The sequence below is a fragment of the Babylonia areolata genome, chromosome 13 (assembly GCF_041734735.1).
Source record: "Babylonia areolata isolate BAREFJ2019XMU chromosome 13, ASM4173473v1, whole genome shotgun sequence".
Lineage (NCBI taxonomy): Eukaryota > Metazoa > Mollusca > Gastropoda > Neogastropoda > Buccinidae > Babylonia > Babylonia areolata.
In genome coordinates this window covers 36,476,946-36,497,271 of record NC_134888.1, presented here as the reverse complement: position 1 = coordinate 36,497,271, position 20,326 = coordinate 36,476,946, and the positions used below count along the sequence as shown (strand labels likewise).

General features: G+C 43.0%; 3 protein-coding genes across 6 annotated transcripts in view; 1 reads left to right on the top strand and 2 right to left on the bottom strand.

Moving 5' to 3' along the window:
• LOC143289239 (disks large homolog 1-like) overlaps nt 1-439 on the bottom strand; it is a 155,081-nt gene extending 154,642 nt beyond the window's left edge. Inside the window, exon 1 of the mRNA XM_076598217.1 lies at nt 192-439. Within this exon, the coding sequence (XP_076454332.1) occupies nt 192-210 (19 nt within the window). The 5' untranslated portion in view covers nt 211-439. The remainder of the gene's footprint in view (nt 1-191) is intronic.
• Nucleotides 440-919: 480 nt separating this feature from the next.
• LOC143289238 (transmembrane protein 126-like) lies at nt 920-7,772 on the top strand. Of its 3 annotated transcripts, none has more exons than XM_076598214.1 (3): nt 920-1,043; nt 2,330-2,507; nt 3,914-7,772. In XM_076598214.1, exons 2-3 carry the CDS (start codon nt 2,338-2,340, stop codon nt 4,443-4,445), a joined length of 702 nt encoding a protein of 233 aa, XP_076454329.1. In that variant the 5' UTR covers nt 920-1,043; nt 2,330-2,337; the 3' UTR covers nt 4,446-7,772. The 3 variants fall into 3 exon arrangements, with proteins under 3 accessions (XP_076454329.1, XP_076454331.1, XP_076454330.1); XM_076598216.1 differs by lacking the exon at nt 920-1,043 and adding an exon at nt 1,120-1,142; XM_076598215.1 differs by lacking the exon at nt 920-1,043 and adding an exon at nt 1,166-1,346.
• Nucleotides 7,416-20,326, bottom strand: part of LOC143289237 (uncharacterized) — a 28,504-nt gene continuing 15,593 nt past the window's right edge. The window contains exons 8-15 of one of the 2 annotated variants that reach the window (XM_076598212.1): nt 19,420-19,582; nt 18,581-18,708; nt 17,664-17,792; nt 15,404-15,799; nt 13,950-14,252; nt 12,699-12,815; nt 11,437-11,676; nt 7,416-10,605 (exon numbers count right to left, since the gene is read on the bottom strand). In XM_076598212.1, the coding sequence (XP_076454327.1) occupies nt 10,436-10,605; nt 11,437-11,676; nt 12,699-12,815; nt 13,950-14,252; nt 15,404-15,799; nt 17,664-17,792; nt 18,581-18,708; nt 19,420-19,582 (1,646 nt within the window). In that variant the 3' untranslated portion in view covers nt 7,416-10,435. The remainder of the gene's footprint in view (nt 10,606-11,436; nt 11,677-12,698; nt 12,816-13,949; nt 14,253-15,403; nt 15,800-17,663; nt 17,793-18,580; nt 18,709-19,419; nt 19,583-20,326) is intronic. The other variant, XM_076598213.1, reaches the window with a different exon arrangement.

Genomic DNA, 20,326 nt, shown 5'->3' with positions numbered 1-20,326 from the left:
TTTCAGAAACGTCGTCTGCAAACAGCAGCTGCACACGGTAGTTACCAAACCCTAACATCCCCTTGCTCTCGTCCAGAATAATATAAGCATAACAGCACGTAATACATGGGGAAACTTTCAACAAGGAAATGCATCCCATCATACCATGTCCCTGCAAAACGTTATGTAACATTAGAAAGACATTAGCCCACCTTGCTTTCGGACCGGCATCTTGTCACAAACTGCGTCGGTGGTTGCTCCTAGTCAACGACGAAAACCGCACAGTGGTTTGTCTGCAAAAGCACGTGCTCCACAAGATTAGCTGCTGTTAATACACGTACAAGCAAACCAGACCGCCTCAAATGTACATGGACCTCTAAACTACTTCTAACGAGAAAGCGTGTTGAAGAGGGAACAAACAAATTCCACAGCTTGGTGTAAAAGCAGGAAATGCAGCAGAATATGGCGACAAAATCATGAAATCACGTGACCCGGGGGTAACCCTTGCGAAAACCAACCACTTGTTTGGATTTTCATTTTTTTTATTGTAAAAAAACAGTCACCAGAAAAAAAGCATTCGATGTGGATTATTTTCTAGATTTTCATTTCCAAACCTACACAGAGTCTCTTACAAAAGTTCACTTTAAAACTAGACTGACTGTTTACATATGAAAAACTTTTTTCCCTATGATCCTCCCGAACTTACGTTTTCGCGCTGTTGTCAAACCCTCGCTAATTTAACATTAAACAACAGACCTGCGCTCCAATACCACAACAAAACTGTTCACCTTGAAATGTGACATAAAATATTGTTGGTTTGTTGTCTTTTAAAAAAAACAATCGACCGATCTCAACTGATGTTTTTCACTGTCAAATGAATGTCAACTGACCTCAGAATTATTGACCCAGTTTCAATCAAACTGTGCTATTTATGCGCATGACCGGAAATTTTGCGTGACCTTGGAAGCAGACGCATGGAAGAGAAGTCGGCAGAAGGAGAATTCGATGCGAAATCTTTTGAGTATTTGAGAAAGAACTAATCTTGAAATCGCTGAACTAGGCAGGTATGACAAAAGTCAAAAAGTAGGTGTTAATATCAACTGAACAACGTGTTAATTTGCCGAGTCAAGTGATAGATCACACCCATGTCAACAAAACTGAAAGTAACACGAACGTGAATGCCAAACGCATAATAATGCATGTCGCGTTATTACGGTCTTCTTCTTCTTCTTCTTCTTCTTCTTCTTCCATTTGAGTATCCACAGTCATCAGTCTGATAATAGATATGATAAATATTCACATCAGAAACTCTCAACTCAGATTTCTTTTAATTTGATTATAACTCTTCGATAACTACTTAATCACAGGTTTGTGTTAATTGCGTGGTGTGAGTTGTTCAGCGTTGTTATGAGTTGCTAAATGTCATTAGAGCATGCTGGGTGATAGATCAAGGATCGGCTTATGATGTATCGATATGAAGAAGAAGAATTGTAATAATGGACACTTTTATATCACTCTATCCAGAAAACTGCTCTAGTCCAGGTGCTTTACAAAGCATATTATGCTTTGCACATTACATATGATATACATAAACTGTAAACATAGTATATACAAAACATATATGAATATGTATTCAGACATACTATATATCCCTCCCCAAATATGCAAACACACACACACACACACACACACACACACACATCCATACATACATGGATATAATGTGTACAGATACATATGTGTGTGTGTAATGTGTGTGTGCATATGTCATTATGTGGGGAGGGAATAGTATGTATGAATGTATATTTATTTGTTTCACATTTTGCTGAGAGAAGAGGTGAGATTTAAAAGAGGCAAAGAGAGGGGAGTCAAAGGTTGTCAGGGAGTCTCCACTTCTTTGATTGAAAAATATCTATGTCTGTAGGTGTTAGTTCTCACTTGAGGCATCCTTAGAAGTCGAGTATCAGAAGGAAAAAAAAAAAAGCGGAGCCACTGACTGTGCAGAAAATGCAATCTTTCCAACAATAGTATATTGCAATGCTTTATACCATCCATCAAAATATGCATTGCAGTGGGTAAAGTGCCAAAGATGAATAAGAGCAAAATCCATGGGTTAGACTGACGCAAGTGACAGATTGTTTAAAATATGAACAGGTTAATGTAGGAATTCATTGATACAGTACAATACATCTTTATTCATCCATTTGGAAATTAAATTTATAGAGTGGGTCGACGTGTGTGTGTGTGTGTGTTAGTCTGTGTATGCATGTAGTAGATGTATGCATGTACATGGTGAAAAATTAAATAGCAACATCAGAGCTCTACAATACCAAAAGGTGTACAATTGCAGTTGGCAGGATGGACAGACTGAGGCGAGAGGACCAGGCATACACTGAACAGCCGGGCAGAGTGATGCTGAGACTGAGGAAGGGGGAAGAGAAACCAGCCGGCGCTCGCATGCTGACCAATGATGAGGTGCTTGAGATGCAGCACAGGATCATCTTGAACTGGAAGCCTCGCTCTCAGATGTCAGTGGTGGTGTTTGTGTGGGTGGGTGGGAAAGGATGGGTATGTGTGTGTTTGGATTTGTGTGCATTTATCTGTGTATTTGTGCAGTGTTGTATGTTGGGATAGAGGGCTAGAAGTAGAAGTTCCCAGCTGATTTTTAGTTGTCCTGGGGATACGTATATAATAGAAAAATCTACTTGTCCCGTCAAATTTCTACTTGCCTTCCCTAAGTAAAGAGACAGTTAATAAAAGTACCGGTAGTGCATTGATAAATCAGCAGATGTAAATCCAGGAGAAGTAGAAATAAAGGGAGCAAATTCATCATTTCCATGCTGACACAGCATATTTATCAGGAGCAAGTCTTATCTTTTCCATGCTGACACAATTTATTATATTTATATTGAACATGCCTTGTCTCATTGAGATTGCACTCTGCTGGGGTTCTGTTCTGAGAAAAACATGGATGGGAGAGGAGGGGGGGTAGAGGTGTTAGGGAGTGGAGGTGGTGACATGAAAAGGAGAGGAGGGAAGTGTGATCAGTCTACACTGAAGCTGACTGCTCAGTCACCCTTCAACTGCCTCAGCCGAATACTTGTTGCCCAATAGAAGAGTGCAGAGAGAGCATTTCCTCTTGTCCACCAGAAGGTTCAGTTGCCCCAGACAGACAGGAGGGTAGTTTGTGCCCTTAGCCTTTGGTGTGTGAGTGTGTGTGTGCGTGTGTGTGGTCATTGTTAACATATCAATGGAGTATAGTTTCAATGACTACCGCATTAGTATTGCTGCTAGTGCCATGTTACCATTAAAAGTAAAAGACAATTTGAAAACCTGCCTTATTTTGTGGGTCATTTGCTATCATGCCTCCATCAGCACTTTGATGCCAAACACTTTTTTTTGTTATTTGTCCTGAACTGAATTAAGGTTTTCTTCATTATTTCTCAGACATAGTTCAATCAAATTTGCAACAGAAGTTCAACCACTCTTTCCTAAATAAAGAAAGCATGCAGTGGTTATATGACATTCGTGAAGACAGAAATACAAAACAGACCCCTTCAAAATATCTGGACTTGATCAATTCAGCATACAGTTTGACAGATGTCTGTTGGCCATAAGGTAACTCGGTTACCCATGAGAAACATTTTTAAAGTGAGTAATGTGAAAAAATGACTTGCTTTATTGCTGCCAGGATTCAACCAAAATCGGGTCAAGTCTTGAAACACTGCCTAACATGATCTGTGCCACTAGATACTCTCATACACACAATTATACATACACATACACACACACACTCTCTCTCTCTCTCTCTCTCTCTTGTACGCACACACACAGGCAGTTCCGCACACTCAAACACAATGCGCACATACACATTTGAGCAGTGTTTATGAATCATGTATGCATTGTGCAGAAGGACTGGTGTGCTTTGTTTCAGGTGGCCCTTTTCCTGGGGTTTGGGGATCCTGGGGGGAAGCGCTGCAGTGTCGGGGATCATCATCAACAACATTTGCCGACAGCGACTGGGCCTCCTCAGTCTGGGTCGCCTGTCGACCTTCACCCCAACTGTCGCCCTGCCTGTGGTGCTCACCTCCTTCTTCCACCATTTCCTCATCACCAACCGTATCCTGGTGGGTGACTTCCCCTGCACTGTGTGTGCTGCCATTCGTTCTGGCAGCCTTCAGAGCATGGCTGGAGGCTTGTATCCCATGGTACTGGGGCCCATGATGTGCGTTGTCATTGCTCGCAAATATCACACTGACTACGTTCCGGCCCTGCGTGAGACAGCTCAGATCTTGCCCTTTGTGCGCCGCATCATGCCAGGAGCAGGTACTTTGTTGGCCATTCTCTTGGTGAACTTTGGCGTTGGCATGGCCATCAGTGAAAGAGAGACACTGCTGTTTGCCAAATATCTCGGTCCTTCCTCCTCCACACTGGAGAAGTCAGACCAGGACGAGTTCTTTTATTGACTGTCGAGACATATGCTGTGTGATCATTGATGAGAGTGTGTTCAGCGATGATGCAAGAGATGAACATTGATGAGAGTGTGTTCAGGGATGATGCAAGAGCTTTGTTGTGAAACATCTGTAGGGACAGCATGATGAGAGCGAACAATCAACATCAGAGGCATGTCCTAGGTTCACATGCATGAATGTGACTGTACTGGTGCCTAGTTTTCTTTTCCTTTTTTTTTTTTTCAAAGTTTTACAGGATCAGTATTTAGGGTTTTCAGCCCTGGTGTGGCCTGTATGGTCGGCTTGGGTACAAGCATCAAGGATAAGATAAGATGAATAAATAATGAGCAGTGTCATTTCAGGGAGCAGCACACCACCATCTGGTGTATGTGGCTCTCAGCAGAGCCAGAACTATGGCTGGTCTCCACCTGCTTGACTTTGATCCAAAGAAGATCAGAGTGTCACCAAAAGTCAAGCAGGAAATGGAAAGACTGAGACAAGAACCTGTTGTGCCCTGTCTGACTGATCTTCAGCAGTTTTCCACCACAGGGTTTGCGATCGTGTTTCACAACAGCCGATCACTTCACAAACACATTGCTGATCTTCGTGCAGACAGGAACTTGCTACAAGCAAGCCTCATGTTTATTTCTGAAACATGGGAGCATGAACAGGATGACCCGGAACACTACAAGATTGCAGATTTCACTGTGGTTGCCAGAAACACAGCTTCAGTGAAAGGCTGTTGTTCACATGCTAGTACACTTGTTTACACCAGAGATCACAGTCTGCCATTCAGTAGCAGTGCTAGCCAGAAGTGCAGCAGTGGCATTGAAATCACTGTGGTTGATGCCAGTACCAGCGTTAGAGGACTGGTTGTTGTTGGGATCTACTGTCCTCCACATGTCAGCATCACAGTTTTGTGTGCAGAACTCAGAGCAGTTATTCAGCAGGAGCTCACAAGTCACACTCACGTTATCATTGGAAGAGACTTCAACAGTGATGCTTCCTGTGGACTGCCTAGACCTCTTCAAGAGTTCTGTGAACAGTTCAGTCTGTGACAGCTTATCAGAGATCCTACCACAGACCATGACTCAACACTGGATCTGGTTCTCACAACTGTGCCTGAGCCAACTCCTGCTGGTGTACTGGAGTCGTGGTACTCAGATCATAAGCCATGTTGGATAGTGTATCTATAGTGAAATCAGGATGGGACTTTTTTTTTTTAGGCCTGGGAATCGTCCTTTTAAGTGATGATGGTCCTTGTGTGTGTGGTCAGGTGGTCAGCTTTTTATCTCTTAATATATTTGATGTCATTACTCTTGCTTATGACACGCTGTGTGTATGTGTGTGTGTGTGTTTCATCATCAGATTTCTCATCTGTTGCAGTTTTTGTTCAAGACATACATTGTAGAATTATTGAGAAAGATAGTTGGATAGGTATAGATATGTATGAAAATCTTTTTGTTTTATTCTTATCATAACATAGATGCAGTTTGTTGTAATGGCGTTTTTGAAGGTTTTCGGAAGTTTATGATTAATGCTACTTATGAAACGGCACAAACAAAAATAAAATCAGTTTTTTGAACGAAAGGGAATAACATACAATGATCGAGTGAAATGTGTGCATGTTTGTATGCGTGTGCTAATTTGAGTGTATTAGCAGTGCGGGTTTGAAAATGTGTGTACATATGGCGTTGCTCTGTGTGTGTGAGGGAGGGGGGGATAGAGATGTGTGAATATTGTGTTGTTTTTTTAAACTGATATTTTTTAGATTATTTTCTAAAATCCTACATGCCCCAATAGGGGCTGCAGCTTGATTCAGTCTCTCTCTCTCTCTCTCACGTACGCTATCCTCCTTTTGTTGTATTTGCATTTGTATTTCTTTGTATCACAACAGATTTCTCCCTGTGAAATTCGGGCTGCTCTCCCCATGGAGAGCGCGTCGATACACTACAACGCCACACATTTATTTGTTTTTCCTTTCAAAGTGGATTTTTTGACAGAATTTTTGTTGCCGTGGGTTCTTTTACGTGTGCTAAGTGCATGCTGCACACGGGACCTCGGTTTATCGTCTCATTCGAATGACTAGCGTCAAGACCACCACTCAAGGTCTAGTGGAGGGGGAGCCGTAATTCGAACCAGTGCGCTCAGATTCTCTTGCTTTCTAGGCATTACCTCTAGGCCATCACTCCACTTTTACCTTGACACAAAGTTTTCTTCCAAATTCTGAACAGCTAAGATGGTATCTTCACCAGTAAAAGACTATGACATATATTGATTTGCCATTTTTCTCATTTTTCCATTTCTTAATCATTTTAAACTTTTCCTTTAAAGTACAACCTCTTGTTTTTATTCATTTCTAAGATTTTGAGACTGACGGGTTATTTCCAAGGTTCTCTGAATGCTTGAGCGTGACTGGCTCTAAGAAAAACCGACTGTATTCCAGTTCACTGATAGAAAAGTAAGCGATATGTTTGCACAAACGTCTGGCCCCTGTATGTGGCGATGGAACGAACGTGGTGTTGTGTGCTAGAGAATACCTGAGATGTTTTATGTTTGTATGTTATCCACACGTACACACATGTACACTGGTCAGAGTTATGTAAAAAAAACACATGCTTTTTTGTATCTCTAAGCATACATGCATGCTTCACATGAAACTAATAAGAAAAAAGCAACAACAGCAAAAACAAAACAACATAAGGTGGGAACGGACACGGGAAAACAGTTGAAGATGGAAGAGAAGAAACGAATGATTTTGGAACAGAAGAGAGAGAGAGAAGTCATAATTTTCAGATTTCCAGGACATTGGCCCTCATGAAGACATGTACATTGTGTGTGTGTGTGTGTGTGTGTAATATGACAAGACAACTAAAATGTAAATATAACATGCACAAAATTGTATATAAAAATGTTCTGCGCTAAAAACAAAATCACACAAAAGGCAGCATTCACTCCTCTGTGAACAAATAACAGAAAAGTAAATATATGCACGAACATGTTAAAAAATGTGCTTTGCTAAAAAAAAAATACACAAAAAGCTGCATTCTCTTAATATGACAAAGATAAATCTTTTTCTACAACATTCTAAGAAAACTCAAAATACAGGGAAAATATACTGACAGTGATCAACAACTGCAGAGAACAGGACACACGACAGGTGTGACCATGCCTTCAGACAGACAGTGACATACAATAGAGTGCTACATGTATTTACTGATCACTTATGAGAAGTCAAATTAGTGGCTCGTAACACACACTCCACATTCAATCATATGTACAATAGTCCAGTAATAAAATGTACCACAAGCAAGCATTTTGAACATTTACATATACTAAAAGTGAAGATGAAATACAACAAAAATTACTGCCATGCACGCCCCTGCCCCCGCCCCCCAATCACAGTATACCATTTCCACACACACAACATAACCACATGTGTAAAACAAGTAAAGTAGCGTAAACAAAAATTGGAAACACAGTAAACTGTTCATATTTGATTTAGACCAAAAATATCAGCTAACATCGTCACCCATGCATTCCAATTGCACAAATAAACTGGGTGATATCGAAAGATAATAACAACACCACCAACATTTAAAAGGAATGTCAGTGATTACAATATGGTTTGTTTTTGTCTATCGATAGCTACTGGAGATTTTTAATGTACTAGTTCTAATGTTGTTTTTCTATGGAGTACATGATCATATCACATTTGTGGGGTAAGCATTCTGTGTATGTTCTCATTTCCATAACCCACCGAACACTAAATTGGATCCCAGGATCTTTAATGTGCGTTGTTTTTTTATCTTCTTTATGCGTACACACACGAAGGGGGTTCAGGCACAAGCAGGTCTGCACATATGTTGACCTGGGAGAGCAGAAAAAGAAATCTTCACCATTAACCCACCAGGTGCGATGTGGATCGAACTCGGGAAACTCAAGTGAGAATACAGCACTTTAACCATTTGACCACTGTACCCGTCATTAACAGCGCACCACCAGTCAAAACACTACATACTGTAGGCGGAAAAAAATCTGGAGCAGCTGGCTGCAAACATGAAAATATTTCAGTTTTCGCAGGCAATACGTACACAAGACTGTTTAGCTTTTACATCAGCACGGTACCATTTTCAGCCCAGGACAGGTTTTCTGTCATGAATCACACCCACATACCTTGCATGTCTCTGACTTGTTTGATTCACACCCACTCATTTCCAGCTGTTTTCTTTCTTTTTTTCCTACAGTTAGTAATCAGCTTTCTAATTTTTCAAACACCAAACTCTAAAAAAAATTGGCATCACACTCGTTCATAAATCTGTCAGTTACGTGTCTGTATGTGTTATCATTGTCACTAGTTAATGAAAATGATGATGATGATAATAATAATAATCCATAACTTTCATATGGTATATTTCCAGTACAATTGCTGCTCAAAGTGCCTAACATGAACCAGTTAAAAGTAAACATGACATAAAAACATCACAGAACCCTCCGTTGACTAAAACACCCTATGCATTCACACATACAAATCAATACTCGCATACAAAAGATACAGCAGCACATTCAGAAACCAATCAAACAATAAAATTGTAAAGCAAGTGATGATGAGATTCAAACGCAAAAACAGCACATGCTCAAACACACACTGGGATAAAAAATATACTAATGGAGGAACACACACACACACACACACAGAGAAAGAGGCGTTAATCAGCTTATAAAAACATGATATCACATCTTAGACCAAAATACATGAAATACTCAGTGCATTAAAATAGGATTACATAACTCTACATAACACATAGACTGAAACATTTGCGGACAGACTTTGGTGCATCTGTTGTGCCCAGTGCAGAAATGTTTACAGAAAAAGAAAGTTTTCAGATGTGACTTGAAGGAATGGAGATCAGAGGTGTTTCTGGAATCGTTCGTTTATTTATTATCTATAGTCTTTTCATCTAAGATGATGATATTAGACTGAAAATAAATGATAGTATTAATATTATATATTTAACATCATTTGGATTATTATCTTTTCTATCATTATGATGATGATTTTCATTGTTAATTAGAAATCATCGTTTCGGTATATTCAAATGAAAAGGGGGCGGTTGAGGTGGAGTTTTTAGTCCTGTAAATTAACACCAACAAAACAACTTGCACCTCACTGAAAATTAGCAGGCACAAAACTGCTAGCAATTCAGTCCAAATGATGAAAAAAACCCCAACTCGCAGCAGTGTCCGTGTCTACAGGGATGTTGTAACTTGAGTGGCATTGTTGATGAACCACTGCCATCCAGAAGGTGGAGACTATGTCAACAGATCTGGACCTAAGGAGGGCCTCAAACGTATCAAGTGTGCAGGTTAAGTACCATCTCTATCCATGGTGGAATGCGGGCCTTGATACATATATTCAAGACCTTTCCTTGACACTGACAGCGCAGTATTGAAAGAAATGTACTGTCACTATGTCCCTATGAATCCAGCCTGCAGGCACCCCGTTCAGTTTCAGTTTCAAGGTGTCAAGGCATGCAGACTGATCCATATATGCTGGACAACATCTGCACTTGACAAAAAAAACTGTCAGAATTAAACTCAATCATGTCCCACACTGGACAAAAATGGCACCTGTTCTGACCAATGTTGATTCAATACAACATTCAATAACTCAGAATGTTCATGTACTCAAAACAGGCTGAGCAATAAGCATGATTTTCAGTCGTGAACTGAATCATACACAGAGCAATTATGACATTAGATGATTAACAAAATGCAAAAATAGTGTGGCTTGCAGCACGAGTGTGTACCAAAGACTGTACTAAAGACTGGCCCAGGTACACATACGCATGGCCAGGAAGCAATGCTGCACATGCAGGTGGAAGGTCAAAGTGCATGACTCAGTGCCAGTGAGGAAGAAGGCACCAATGGCCAACGATATTGAAACGTTACTAATTCTTGGTACGTCTGAGGCCCATCGCTGTAGTGCATAACCGACTGCACATCTAGCAAAATGAATAATCATTGTGAGCAGGGTTGACCACAGGGTGCATGTAGCCATCATCCTCATCATCAGCTGTTTTCTTTTTCCATGTGCAAGGCACTGGTTTCAGTTCTCCAGGCTGTGAATGAGGCACTGGAGTCAGGTAATCATCCGCGTCATTCGCTTTGGCACCTGCAGAACACACACACACACACACACACACACACACACACACACACAAACAACCCTGTGAATCTAGAAATGATAGTATCCTGACACGGTAATACATGTGTAAATGCAACTCTTGTTGGAAAGAACCGGAATGTCAGTTTCAGTTATAAATTACCTTGAATGTCTGTTCTCTTGACGGATAACATGTAAAAAATAGAACCAGTCACAAATTGAGGCCCTGGTGTCCTATGATAAAGAGGGAACAAGTGTCATTTGCCCACTTCTATAATGACTGTTTGGTTATAGATTGGGTGTGGTGTTAGACATCTAAAGTGTACATTGATCTCTTATATATATATATATTGATCTTTATATACCATAGTGTACATTGATATCTTATGCATTTTTAAAATATGTATCTATATATTGTGGTTGTTCTGTTAATGGTTATTATCAGCATGTGTTTGTGGACTCACTGATTTTCGGTCATTGTTCTGTACTACACAGGTACATCTCTCTCTCTCTCTCTCTCTCTCCCTCACACCCCCTCTCCCCCCAACCCCCCCCCCCCCCCCCCCCCCCCCCCCCCCCCCACACACACACACACAACTTCCAACCACTCACACTCCCCCACTGACTCCAGCCACCAACACTTCTTCCCTTCACCATATCACCCTCCCTCCCCACCCATTTCATAGCTCCCCCCTCCTTCCCCCTCCCACCTAACCACCACCACCCCTCCCTTGTCAGACACACAGGTGTATATATAAGTATCAAAATCAAATCAAATCAAACACATCACCACTGCAAAAAACAAAACAAAAAAAAAAAAACCGAAACAAACAGCCAGACCAAGAGTGGCTACAGCCATGTTCGAGATGTTGTCCAATGTATCGTAGTGTGAGCTGCCTTCGTTGTCCTCCACGTCATCGAAGTCAGAGCGGCCCCCTTCACAGGTCCTGTGGATCACGAAAGGCTGGCCTTGACCGTGAACCTGACCTTGACCTACAAAAAGCGGCGGCTGCGGCTGCTGCCTGTGGTACGTCAGCGTCCTGTATCTGCATTTGTCCGGCTTGTCGTAGAGTGGTTCTCCTGGTGGGGTAGGAAAGGAAAAAAGGCAAACATAGAAATGAAAATGGAACAGTAAATAAGCGAATGGATAAATAGATGAATAATGAATAAATGAATATCAATACTAATATCAATAACGATTATAAGAGTAATAATTATAATATCAACAACACCAATAATAATAATAATAATAATATAATGATGATGATGATGATGATGCAGACTGATGCTCTCACCTCCCAGAGAGGAAGTCTCTGACGTTTGGCCATTGTGGTGTGGGAAATATACAGAAATTGACTGACATATATGGACACAGCCGGATATACTGTAGAGGCTGGTCCCTTTTGCCTGCAGTTTGTGCATATGGAGGAACGTGGAAACTATTTTAACTCTCTCCATACGAACGGCGACAAAGACTACGTTAACAGCGTTTCACCCCAGTTACCATCATCAAAATATTGCAAGCGGAAGGCTCTTATACTGAAGACGTGAATGTTGACAAAGAATACCACCATTCTGACGATGGAAGCTAAAGGTTGGGTCATTCAGACACCCATTGGACATCCGAGGGGTCTGTGTAGAAGAGAAGAGAGGACTGGCCGTACTGAGTGAGTTAATGAAACGGGCGCAGGTTGTTAAAACTGCTCTGGAGGCACCCAAGCAATATCGGGCGCAGGGTTAAATGAGTTAACCTGTTTGCTGCCTTCATGACAGGTCCACACGTCATACTGTACCTGCAGCCACACTGCCAACATGGAGGGTTAACCCATCTTTACTGAATTTTACTTCATCCAGAAAAAGAAGTGTGAAACAGCAGCTGAAAATCTTCATTTCCTTCATCTTTGGTTTACCGTCTATTCACCACAAGGAAGTTTAAACAGGCATGCATTCAAATTCACACTTCCAAAGACACGCGAATAGAGAGGGATAAAATGGGGGGGGGGGGGGGGGGGACGGACGGGGTAATTAAATAAACAAACAAAAAAGGAAGCTGGTGGTGAATTTTATTTGAATTTTCTAATATCACAGGCAGAAGAACTTACTTTTTCTAGCAACAATGCAGACAAGGATGATGATCACAACGATGACGATAACAGCACCAGCACTTCCACCTGTGACTACGGGGATGTTCAACCCTTGTTCGTTGGGTTTGCTTCCTGCTGAAACAGATAAAAGGATGCAATAGCCGAGTGGTTAAAGTGTTGGACTTTCAATTTGAGGGTCCCGGGTTGGAATCTTGGTAACGGCGCCTGGTGGAGATTTTTCCGATCTCCCAGGCCAACATATGTGCAGACCTGCTAGTGCCTGAGCCCCCTTCGTGTATATACGCACGCGGAAGATCAAATACGCACATTAAAGATCCTGTGATCCACGTCAGCGTTCGGTGAGTTAAGGAAACAAGAACATACCCAGCATGCACACCACCAAAAACCGACTGAGTACGTCTGCCTACATGGCGAGGTAAATAAACAAAATAGTCATACACGTAAAATGTTACATGTCTGTCTGAGTGTGTATGTGTGCGTGCCTGAAATCTGATTGAATGACACAGGAAACGAATGATGAGCGCCCAATGGCAGCCATCAGTCAGCTCTACCCAGGTAGGCAGCCTGTTGTGTAAATGGCCCCGAGTATGTAAAGCGCTTAGCGATTGGTCTCCAACCAAATACACAAAGCTATAGAAGTATCCATATCAAATCAAATTAATTCAAAAAGGATCAATCAACTAGTCACTATTCTATAAACTATCCCAGCTGGTAGGTAAACCTCTCAATCTGCAAATCGTGAAGTGAGAGACACGCGCCTGGACACTACAACTCAGATCTCAGAGAGACTGATGCGCACTGGTCACTGCCCGCAGTGATGATATGCTGAGACACTATATGCAAGAGGGGAGCTGCACTGATAAAAACTGGCTGCCATATGCCAAAACAATATAACAATACAGGGGGGTGGGGGGAGAGAGAAGTTCATTGCCATCAAGCCATACTGAACTCATGAAACACACGTGGCACAGATGAAGGGGCAGCAAAAGCAAAACACAAAACGCAGTGACAATATGGATATGTACAATGACAAAATGCAACCATTTTACCATGAAATCACACCTCATATTTAATCGTATCATCTGATTAAGACATTCAGTTTGATTTTTTTAGTTAAAAATTGGGAGCAAGAGCGGGGATCAAACCCAAACCCCTAGCCAGTACACTGGAAGATGAGCGTCTAATCCATTCTGCCATCTTTCTCCCTGGTATGAATACGCTGAAGAAGAAGACGATGATGAATCTTACCTTGAACTCTGAGGACTGCCGTGGCGCTCATCTTGTACCAGTCGGTGTCTTGCCATTTCGCCGTACAGAAACATGTCTTCCCGTCATCTTCCGTTGTGAGTGGAGCGATGGAGAGGAGGCTGTGTACCTCTATCTTGCCGACGATGTCCGGAGTGGTATCCTCATGGGCGCCGCAGGTAAAGTACACAGACGACACTATAGGCTTGCCGCCGTGGACAGAACAGGTCATGGTCAGACTGTCTCCTTGCTGGTACACTGTGTCCTCGGAATGACCGTTGATGGTGGGAGCCTCTTGAGGAGGGTCTGTGCACAGACAATGACACGTGGTACACTCATGGTAAAACAGTGAAACAATGAAGTGTGCAGTATACACCACGGAAGTGTACAACAGCAGACTAAAAATACAGGTTGCTATATGGCAGAGTAATCCTTTCAACGTTTCGGACTTCTTATTCACATCTTCCATATGCCCTTATCTCCACTAGGAATGCAGGTAGTTATGTATAGATGAAAAGACAATGATGCTTTATATTCTGAACACAACTATTCTAAATTCACCTGTGAGCCAATGAATGATCTGAAACGGCGATGCCATCATCCAACTCACTGTGTGTGTTAGAACTGCAGCTTCAGTTCACTTGTCTCGATCTCTCACTGAAAATCACTGACCAAAATCTAGCCTTTTATCTTTTTTTGTGTGTGCAAGGTTACGTTGTTTTAACTTTTTCTTGATATTCAAACTCACTGATTGCAGTTAATGCTGCAAATGAAACAACCAATCTACTGATGTGAAGGAACTTCTAAGCTATGGAATGTCCACACCAAAATTCTGATATGATTAGATAATACAATTCAGTATCTCTATTTCAACAGAATTAAATCGGGGACTATCATATTGTGTGAGAGAATACAGCCTTTTGCCTTGGAGGTTTGAAGAAGAAGAAAAAAAGATGATGACAATGAACATGATGATAGGGATGATAAACGATGTTGAAGAAAAAGAAGATAATGACAATGTTGTTTCACAAATATATACAGGCACACAGTAAAAATGACAGATTTCAAACTGCCGAGAAAAGACCATGAACTCTGACGTCTCGCTCTCCTCTCCACATCACAAGAGGATAAAATGGACAGGTCCTATTAATACGTTACTGTCATTCTACCAATTCTACTTTTTACACCACTTGTTGCTGAGCACATGTTGCTAAGCTCTCTCTCTCTCTCTCTCTCTCTCTCTCTCTCTCTCTCTCACACACACACACACACACAAACACAGCACAGCACAGATTGCTTGCTAATACAAAGGTAGTCTTTTCCCGTTTTGTATTTACGGATAAAAATGCAACAGCAACTTGTTCAGGTTGTTATCTGTAAGTGTGTATCTTTCTTTTCACAGGCAGAAAGTCTGTTGTTGTTTTAACAAACACACCAGCAGTGTACTGAGTACTCACAGATCAGTTCAATCTGCAGTTCGCCCGACCTGACCCAGCCATCAGAGGTCGTTACCGTGCACGTGACAGTCTTCCCATCATCCTCTGCTGGGCGAGGTGTGAACACGCACGTGTTCCCCGTCTGTCTCCTGCAGGGCACGCTCCAGGCGTAAGACGCTACGTCGACGGCCATGACGGGGTCACAGGTCAAGGTCATCTCACCATCTCCATTCGTTTTGAAGGGCTGTGAGTCGGCTGTGGTGACGACCACGGAAAAGGCAGCTGGTGCAGGTGTGGCCAGAGATGGGGTTGTTGACGTAGTTGTTGCTGGCGTGGTTGTTGTTGGCCGGGTTGTTGTTGGCCGGGTTGTTGTTGATGCGGTTGTTGACGTCGTGGTTGACATGACTGTGTGCGCCTCTGTTTAGACAGAAAGAGTGGGGTGAAAAGAAAAGAGAGAGAGAGAGAGAGAGAGAGAGAGAGAGAACAGAAGATGAAGATGGTGATGATGATGATGATGAGGTAACTTCAGCATAAAACCGTTATTCAAACAATCTCTCTCTCTCTCTCTCCCTCTCTCTCCCTCTATCTATCTATCTATCTATCTATCTATCTCAATGTGTTTGACAACACCTGACCCCAGTTCTCCTGCACACCTTCACTGGTACCTTCCACAGTCACAGCACTGGCAGGTGTGACAACACCTGACCCTAGTTCTTCACACCTACACTAGTCACAGCACTGGCAGGTGTGACAACACCTGACCCTAGTTCTTCACACCTACACTAGTCACAGCACTGGCAGGTGTGACAACACCTGACCCTAGTTCTTCACACCTACACTAGTCACAGCACTGGCAGGTGTGACAACACCTGACCCTAGTTCTTCACACCTACACTAGTCACAGCACTGGCAGGTGTGGCAACACCTGACCCTAGTTCTTCATACCTACGCTAGTCACAGCACTGGCAGGTGTGACAACACCTGACCCTAGTTCTTCACACCTACGCTAGTCACAGCACTGGCAGGTGTGACAACACCTGACCCTAGTTCTTCACACCTACACTAGTCACAGCACTGGCAGGTGTGACAACACCTGACCCTAGTTCCTCACACCTACACTAGTCACAGCACTGGCAGGTGTGGCAACACCTGACCCTAGTTCTTCACACCTACACTAGTCACATCACTGGCAGGTGTGACAACACCTGACCCTAGTTCTTCACACCTACACTAGTCACAGCACTGGCAGGTGTGACAACACCTGACCCTAGTTCTTCACACCTACACTAGTCACAGCACTGACAGGTGTGACAACACCTGACCCTAGTTCTTCACACCTACACATGTCACAGCACTGGCAGGTGTGACAACACCTGACCCTAGTTCTTCACACCTACACTAGTCACAGCACTGGCAGGTGTGACAACACCTGACCCTAGTTCTTCACACCTACACTAGTCACAGTACTGACAGGTGTGACAACACCTGACCCTAGTTCTTCACACCTACACATGTCACAGCACTGGCAGGTGTGACAACACCTGACCCTAGTTCTTCACACCTACACTAGTCACAGCACTGGCAGGTGTGACAACACCTGACCCTAGTTCTTCACACCTACACTAGTCACAGTACTGACAGGTGTGACAACACCTGACCCTAGTTCTTCACACCTACACTAGTCACAGCACTGACAGGTGTGACAACACCTGACCCTAGTTCTTCACACCTACACTAGTCACAGCACTGGCAGGTGTGACAACACCTGACCCTAGTTCTTCACACCTACACTAGTCACAGCACTGGCAGGTGTGACAACACCTGACCCTAGTTCTTCACACCTACACTAGTCACAGCACTGACAGGTGTGACAACACCTGACCCTAGTTCTTCACACCTACACTAGTCACATCACTGGCAGGTGTGACAACACCTGTAGTCACAGCACTGGCAGGTGTGACAACACCTGACCCTAGTTCTTCACACCTACACTAGTCACAGCACTGGCAGGTGTGACAACACCTGACCCTAGTTCTCCTGCATACCTTCAATGGTGCCATCCATCGTCACAGCACTGGCAGGCATCAACTGCTTCACTGTAAGCACCTTAGTTTTCTTTCTTGGTTGTCATGTGACAGGTACGTCTATGTTATTGTCAGTTTATTTCATGTATATATTTATCATTTATACTAATATCAATTCAAAATAACATTACTACTACTACAATTAATAATAATAATGACATTGATAACAATGATAATGATATTATTATCATCATTACCGTCCACACAGGAGCGCTGGTCTCTGGCCAGAGTCTGCCCATCTGGGCACATGCACTTTCTGCGGTTGCTTGGCAACGGCACGCAAAATGCCTCACACCCTCCGTTGTTCTTTCCACATCCGTTAACACCTGGACAACGTAACAACAAGACTAAAGGTGACACGTTCAAGCACACGCATTCACACACAGACAAATCTATAGCATTATGTAATATCGCTTGTAGAGAACGGACATTACATCAACAGACGGCCCACCTCTCACCATTTTCACCATTCCCAAGGATCAACTGACAAATCAAGAAACCAATGGGATACTGTGCTGATGTAAAACCAACACCTGAAAGACTGCGTGTCACATTCGGAGGCACTGACTGCAGATAGTCAGACAAAAGGTGGACTGACACACAGACACACAAAGACTGAACGTCAACACAAACAGAAGAACACACACACACACACACACACACACACACAAGGAGAGAGAGAGCTCAACACAGACTGAAATGCACACACACACATACATACACACACGCACGCACACAGACACAGACACACACACACACACACACACACACACACACGCACGCACGCACGCACGCACACACACACACACACACACACACACACAAGGAGAGAGAGAGAGAGAGAGAGCTCAACACAGACTGAAATGCATGCACACAAACACACATACATACACACATGCACGCACACAGACACACAGACACACACACACACACACACACATACATACACACACGCACGCACACAGACACACACACACAGACACACACACACACACACACACACACATACATACACACACACACACACACACACACACACACACACACACACACACACACACACACACACACACACACACAGAGCTTTGCACAGACTGACATGCACACAGCTTACTGTTGTCAGAATTCTGCCTGGGGTTGACGGCGTGGATATCGTTGAGACGAAAACCACCTGAGATTGCTCCGTAGAGTGTAATATTGAGGGTGTTGACATCAAAACGAAGGATAAGTGCCTTATCGCTTCTGTTCAGACAGTCACATAACGATTACATACAAAGGTCTTCTATATGCAGATGTTATCAGTTTCATGTGCTTTGGTTTTTATTTCACTTTCTTTGCTCTGTGCCAGACGAAAGCTGGAAGAAATGACAGTGATAATTTCAAAAGCATACCTCTCTTCAACATTATCGGCTAAGTATATCTTGGCTTTCCTACAAATGCTGGTTGAATGTATCTAGCCTAAAGCATAGTGCAGAGCCATGATTTTCCCCCTCGGCCAACACATGGAGAAGTGTAAACAACAAAAGATGCCCCACTTCATCGTTTTGAAGGTTCTCACCAAGACAGTGAAACTGGTCAGCTGAGGTCTCTTCCACATTCTCCCCAAAACAGGCTGTCCACCAAACCTGCACAGCCTGGTTGATTCCTTCCACAATAACATGGACTGTAGTACAAGGGCAGCTCCTCTAAGCCTTTCAATATACACAGTGGTGCCAAGCACGGCTGCATCCTTACTCCTGTGCAGTTTGTGGTTCTCTTTGCCCTGTGCCTCAACACCAGGTCAGTTTTGTTTTTTAACATTGCTCACCTTTGGGACAAAACCGAAATACATGTGGCTCTTGTCAGATACATGCAACTGACTCTGCAAGGGATTAGCTTACTTATGTTTTTGTACTTTACAGTGCGGAAACATCGGTAGTTTTCCCCTAGTGGTTGTCAGTGCTTTCTACTCACCGTTTATACCAGTCCGTGATGTAGATGACGTCGTGTAGCAGTGTCATACCAAAGAAGTGGTGCGGAGAACTTGACATACGCAGAATTCGACTCCGCTTCCTTCCCTCCATGTCAGACACCTCCGCCATATCCAACGCGGCATCCACCCAGTACAGGAGATTGTCTGGAACCCCATGGGCAGAGCACAGGGTTGAGGGTGTGTGTGGTATTACCTGCTGTGATGGAGTGTGCATGTGTGTGTGTGTGTGTGTGTGTGTGTGTGTGTGTGTGTGTGTGTGTGTGTGTGTGCGTGCGTGCGTGCGCGCGCGCGCGCGCGTGTGTGTGTGTGTGAGGTATTTCATGTGCATGAAGAGGAATAACTGTTTCGATTTCAATTTCGGTTTCTCAAGGAGGCGTCACTGAATACGGACAAATCCATGTACGCTACACCACATCTGCTGTGTAGATGCCTGACCAGCAGCGTAACCCAAGACGCTTGGTCAGGCCTTGAATCCATATAACATATATATATATATATATATATATACATATCAGAGTGGACCTTGGTTTATCGTCTCATCCAAATGATTAGACGCTCAGTTTGATTTTCCAGTCAAATTTGGCAGAAACCAGACCGTCACGGACTCTCCTCTCTGTATTGACAGATGTGCGTCTTAACCGCTCTTCCACTTACCTCCAACAAGAGGAGGTACGTGTTGTGTAAACCCACAAGTGAGTCAATAAAAAAGGCCACAACACTTTCTGAAAGCCAGAATGGAGTACCAACTGTTACGGCCCAAAAGGTGCACAATCACTAATAAATAAGTTTGTCGGGAACACTTTAACCCATGTCCAAGAAAACTTCCTACGCTCCTTACCTCTGATCTTGCGACATATTTGTAGAAATTTTGAATTTGAATCCGCTTAT